Source organism: Onychostruthus taczanowskii, unplaced genomic scaffold (assembly GCF_017590055.1).
Source record: "Onychostruthus taczanowskii isolate IOZ18803 unplaced genomic scaffold, ASM1759005v1 scaffold15, whole genome shotgun sequence".
NCBI classification, from domain to species: Eukaryota; Metazoa; Chordata; class Aves; order Passeriformes; family Passeridae; genus Onychostruthus; species Onychostruthus taczanowskii.
In genome coordinates, this window is record NW_024498685.1 from 4,357,096 (window position 1) to 4,363,095 (window position 6,000).

At 46.6% G+C, this 6,000-nt stretch overlaps 1 protein-coding gene across 4 annotated transcripts in view; it reads right to left on the reverse strand.

Moving 5' to 3' along the window:
- KIAA1549 (KIAA1549 ortholog) overlaps positions 1–5,986 on the reverse strand; it is a 141,746-nt gene extending 135,760 nt beyond the window's left edge. For all 4 annotated transcript variants that reach the window (XR_005952214.1, XR_005952213.1, XM_041398760.1 and 1 more), the window contains exon 1: positions 5,472–5,986. Coding sequence is in view for 2 of the 4 variants with exons in the window: in XM_041398760.1 (XP_041254694.1) it covers positions 5,472–5,583 (112 nt within the window). In the remaining 2 variants the exon portion in view is untranslated. The remainder of the gene's footprint in view (positions 1–5,471) is intronic.
- Between the last annotated feature and the right edge of the window lie 14 nt (positions 5,987–6,000).

Genomic DNA, 6,000 nt, shown 5'->3' on the forward strand with positions numbered 1-6,000 from the left:
TTTGTCCCTGCAGTCTTCATATGCAGCTATAATTTTTGTGGAGGAATTTTTCCAGTTCTTAAAACAAACTTAGAAAAACACTTCTGTCACAAGGCTGATTCATGCACATTCATGAAATATTCCAAGAAGCAGCAGCAGATTATCATGCTTCTGGCTAAGAGGGGAAAAGGACCAACACTCTGAAGCCCTGAATTCTGCGCCAAATTCTGAAGGAAGTGTCCCAGAGCAGCAGGCACACATTTTCCCATTTCCAAATTGCAAGCTTGATGCTTTTGGTCACATCTCCTCCAGTCTTGTCCCCGTCCCTTGTCTTCTCCACTTCTGATTCATCCTTTCAACACTATTTTTTTTAATGCTTATTTTCCTTTTTTAAACTGAGTCCATCTGTGTTTCCCAGTGTGCTTATCCTACTATCAAACTGCATTGCTTGCTTCACCTAGGATTAATTTCTGCATTGCGGTTTCCCTCATCTACAGACCTATTTTACACTCCTGACCTACTGTCCTGCATCCTACTCCTTATGCCCTGCCAGTTCCAGTTTCTTTCATCTGACAAACCTTCTTGCAATTTTTGTCTCTTCCCCTCCTACAACTTACAGGTTTCTGGACATATCTCATCAACAAGCTGAAGAGTGACTAGAAAGATCCTCAGACCCTACTTCAAACTAAACCCAAGTCCCATGTTGGCTCCTTCTAAAGACTTCTTTTTGTTTGCCCCCTTGGCCCTGATGCAAAGACCACCATACCACAGTGCACCAGAAGGCAGACGCCAAAGACACCCTAAAGAAATTAGAGCATTACATAACAGAGACATGGCCTTAAACACAAGGCAGGCAGGTGCTCAGTTCTCAGTCCTGAATCTCAGTCCAGTCCCACTTCTGGAGCAGTTCAGATAGACTTTCACAGCAAAGTCCAATCTTTCACCTAACATTTTAGACTATGGGAAGAGTGCTGCGTACATCTGCCCAGGCAACACATACTCCAGGTCAGTACTGAGAGGTAGGTGAGAATAAGACAATGGTAGGTGAGATATGGACAAGAATAGTCCATATTAAAGCTTCAGCCAACCAAAAAGTCATCTTCTCTAATGTAGCTGTGTCTACCTCAATTCAGTCATTACAAGCTTTCAAAAAAGAAAAATCACTTTCAAAGCAAGACTGGAGAAAAAATCCCCTCAGAGCAGACACAATCCAGCAAAGTTTAACTGAACTGCTCCAAAGCATAAGTGTATTAAAGTTGCTCAGAAAAGAAGCTGGCAGAACTCAAAGCAGAAGCCATTGTTTTCCTCTTGCCTCAACATCAGAAGCTGCTGAACTCTTTCAGCTGATATTTTGCAAAGAAGAAAAAGCTGCAGCCCATAGCTAAATGCACACTTCACAAAATTTCAACTGAAATATTTAAATTTGTTCTCAACTCCATTGCAAAGCAGAAATATTTCTTAGACACATCTTACAACACCTTACAGCTTAAATAAGATCTAGAACAATCAGGCCCATTGCCAATATTTATATGGGCATCTTACATGCATTACTTACACTGACAGACTGACAAATGAGTGATATGAGTATTGATGGTCAATTTTACCTTTTCCCCCCCCCCCAATCTCATGTGTTACCAAAAAAAACCAACAAACAAACAAAAAAAAAAAAAAAAAAAACCCAAAAAAAAAAAAAAAAAAAACACCACTAATGAATTGCTCTTACAAAAGGTTTTTCCTTACTCTTCCAAAACAGGTGTCTCCAGTAATATCAACAGCTGAAAACACAGTACATATAGGGACTATCAATCAAATTTGTTATTGAGTTCATGTGTTTTTGGCAATCAATGCAGAAAAGCACAGCAATATATGACTTTTCAAGAGCTAGAAAGGGCATATCATCAGGTAACTCCAGAGTGAAACACTGTCCATACTTACAAGGACTCCACGAGAATGGGATTCTTCTACATGAGCCAAAATAGAAATTGACTGCATAATTAAGTTCATTTAACGCTACTGTTTTACTAAACTATGGGATTCTACAACAAATTTTAAAGGATAACCATTTCCTTGCAGCTTTTTTTCCTTATGCTCAGGTTCCCAGAACACACTGTATTTAATAACTCTTATGAAATTAGCATTCATCATGCTGTATGCCACAACAGGCCAGGCTGGAGACACACTGGTACTTCAGGACAGCATCCACAATAACTCTTACACAACCAGTGTTATTCATACTGTCTGCCACAATGGGCAGAGCTGGAGACTCTCTGGTAGTTTAGGACATCAGCCACAATGAGATTTACTTTCAAATGAAGGAAAGCCATGTCTCCCACAACTGAAGTGAGACTGTATTATTAAGAAGTCTATTCTGCTTCATTTCTCTCCCAAGCAACTCCCACACATGCACACACATTCTGAACTGACAAGCAAGAACTGGGATGTCATCAGAGCCTGCCATTTACAACAATCACCAGCTTCCCAAGACAAAGATTTGTACTGCAGCAGGAGTCACTGCTCCTTAATGTGCCCAGTTCCTGAAATCTATCACCCAAGGTAGGTCAAAGCTGTTAAAGCCTGCTTTGCTGAAGTCACGCTGTATTTCAAGTCCCAGCCCTGCCTGAGAAGTCCAACACCTTGCTTCACAAAAAGCACTCACAAAACAGAAATCACTGAACAAAAAGCTGCACTGTCCACTAGCTTGTTTAGCATTCTTACTTCTTGAAAGAACATGCAAACAAAAAACACATTTCCTCTGGCAGGACTACAAGTGTAGCTTGTAGACATGAGGCTGACATAAATAAAGCTAGCACAGCATAGAAAGCAGTCATAAAAGAATCCTCCAACCATATGGGTTTTCTGTGAAAATGAAGTGGAAGCAAGCTTGACAAGCTCAACTGGCCACAAGAGATATGATGCCAACTCAAGTGTTTGCAACAGACTAATACAATTAAGTTGAATAAACAATATCCTGCAACTCTCCCATAAGACAGCTACATCTGATTCCCTGCTTGACCTCCACAACTTGCCTTTGGTCCCTGAGACTCTGAGGAGACTCGCTGCAGTCTTTTCAGAGTCCACAACACAGAGTTCTCCCTCCCATGAAAACAGCACAGCGAGACAAGATAAATCCTCCTGATTGTCAGTGCGGGTGTTGTGCAGATTGTGCAATGGAACAAAAGTAAAACACAGCCTGTGCTGAGCAGCAAGACATTCAAATAGCCTGGCCAAGGCCCTGCTTCGCTGAGGTGCTCAAAGGCAAACCTACCTTCAGCAACTGGCGTCCAACCACACACTAAGAGTTCAGCATCTGCTTAACTGGAGAAGCTGAAGCCCTGATTCAGCAACATGTGACTTTTGTGGGAGCTGGATCAAGCATTCCAAAACCCAAGTTGTTTAACTACTAAATTTTCTTAAGTATTGTCCTTGCTATTTCAACTGCAATAAGGGGCCACTCCACTCTTACCGTATGTTCCTAAGTGTAACTCAGAGCTGTATGAGTTTGCTCTTGCTGTCCCTAGACTGCCCAAGACCATATGGCACTGAAAGGCAGAAGAACTGCACCCTAGAGAGATTTACAAGAGTTATAAATATGTTGATCAGTTAAGTGAATGCTGCCCAAACCTAGGGCATTTGGTCACTATACAGCTCTTCTGTTTCACAACACCCATTACACCATCAAAACATTCAACACTGAAGACAAGATTCTGATAAATGTTTTTTAAACCTTATGGGCCCCAGAAAAAGAAATCCGGCTTCTGTCATGCTTTTAAATAAAGCATTTCACCTTGATGAAAAGGAACAAAATACCCTTGCTCTATTCAACCTACAGACTTAAAATCTCTGCAACCAATGGACCATTTCTGAGATGCCAATAAAAAAGCATCCTCTGAAGAGCAAGTTTACTCTTAGTATCCTCAAGTTCATTGCACATGATTCACATGCCCAGTGGAAATTGAAAACATAGAGGACTCTCAAATCAAAACAGCTTAAAGGCTCCTGCCCTAGACTGAGCAGGAAAGCAGTGCTTTGGGTAAGATCTGTTGTCTCTAAGTATTGTCTTCCAGCAGCTCAAACACTAGCTGAGTTACATAATTTTTCTACTGCTGTTTTTAAGTTATACAAGAATGTACAAGAATCACAAAACTGTTTACAGAAATTCACAGCCACGTTTAATTAAAAGCTACTATGTATCAAGAGAAACAAACAAGAGCCTTCACTGACTTACTATGAAAATACAGAAGAAACCCAGCCATTCTCAGAGGCAAAAAACCACAAGTAAATTTCCAACTTACAAACCTAGTACTTTGCATTCTATTTGTATGCAAATCCTGATCTATTTAAGAAAAATTGCTGAAGTTTACAATTAAATATCAATTTTCATGTAGCCTGGAATGGAACATCTCTGGTAGGCTAGGACAGGAGCTGGAGGAGAGCATAACTTCCCTGAAAAGCTAACTAGTCACCTCCAAAACACGAACTACTTTCTGAAGTGGAATAAAGGATTATTATAAAGAGATAAGCATGTTTTATAACACTAAGGGCTCTTAAGCACCCAACAATAATCACCACAATTCCTGTGTTTGAACAAGAGTCAACACTAATTGTTCCGCTTCAAGAAACAGGTTACTGCAGGCTCTTATCACTTCTTGCCACTTATCAACAACTTTCTGATGTTGTGAAAAATGTATTACTTTATACCTCTTATCTACCAAAATGAAAACCTAATCACAGCAAAACTGTACCTTTCCATGAAATGATAGTTATTACTGTTTTTTTAAGTATTAAAGATGAACTAAGAAGTGCTATGGGACCAGAACCAAATGAGACATCTTTGTGATTAAACTGTCTGCTTAACTACAGACTAATTTTGATACCTAGAGCCACAAGAGAAAAGACGAGAGGAAAAAAAAGGGTCACTGATTCATGGTTTTTCCTAAACACCTACTGAATACACCACCCTCTGGAGCCTGAACCGTTCTCTTCACGAACAAGTCATGCCACGGCGGTGCTTGGAAAGTCGTACTGGGCGTTTCGAGAGGCTCCGAATGCCTCCTCACTCGAGGGCTGAAGGAGAGCCAGACTGCCCTGCATGCACCCCGCAGGTGCCAGCGCAGCCCGACACGGGGCACCGCCAGAACGCCGCGGGCGCTGAGGCCACAACGCGCGGTGACCACTGCCTGGCACAGGACACCCTACAAGCTCGAAACGCCGGGTGCCCTCTTTGTCCCCGCACCGCTTCTCTCCGCCGCTTCCGCGGGCCGGGTCCCAGCCCCCGAGCCCGGCGGCTGCCGCGGCCCCGCACCGGAGCGTTCGCGGTCCGCCTGCGAACAATGCGCGCCTTTTCTGGCGGAGCTCCCCGGCCGCGCCGCGCCGGCCCCCGCCCGCCGGCCCCGCCGCATTGTTACCGGCGCTGCCGCCCCCCGCACCGCCCCGCTACCGGCACGGCCCCCGGGGCCCGCACACCTGCCCCCGGGCCCTCTTTGTTCCCTTACCTGCGGCGGGAGAGCCCCGCAGCGCCGGCACGGCGAGCAGCAGCGGCAGCAGGGCGGGCAGCGCCGGCCGCCACCGCGCCGCGGCCACCGCGAAGCGTGTCATCCCCTCCATGGCACGGCACGGCCCGGCCCGGCGTCAAGTCATCGCGGCGGTCCCCGCGTCCCCCCCGCGGGGGGCTGGAAGGGCTGGGCGGGCTCGGCGGCTCCTCCCGGGCGCATCCACCGCCGGCGGGGCTGGGACGCCCGCGGACGGGAGGCCGCCGCAGCACCCACCCTTCCCCACGCCCACCCCGTGGGGAGCGCTCACGGGGGCAGCGCCGCGGCGCCTCCCAAGAGCGGCGGGGGAGGGCGAGCGGTGCGGCTCGGCGCCCGGAGGGCAGGCGGAGGGGAAGCCCCCGCACTGCGGGATAGCGGGGCTCCTCGGCGGGACGGCTACGGTCCTTCACGTGTGAGAAGGCGGCGGTGGCGGCAGCCCGGACCCGGCGCCCGCTCGCTCCCCGCCCGCCGGCGACGCGCTGCCCCCGGCGGA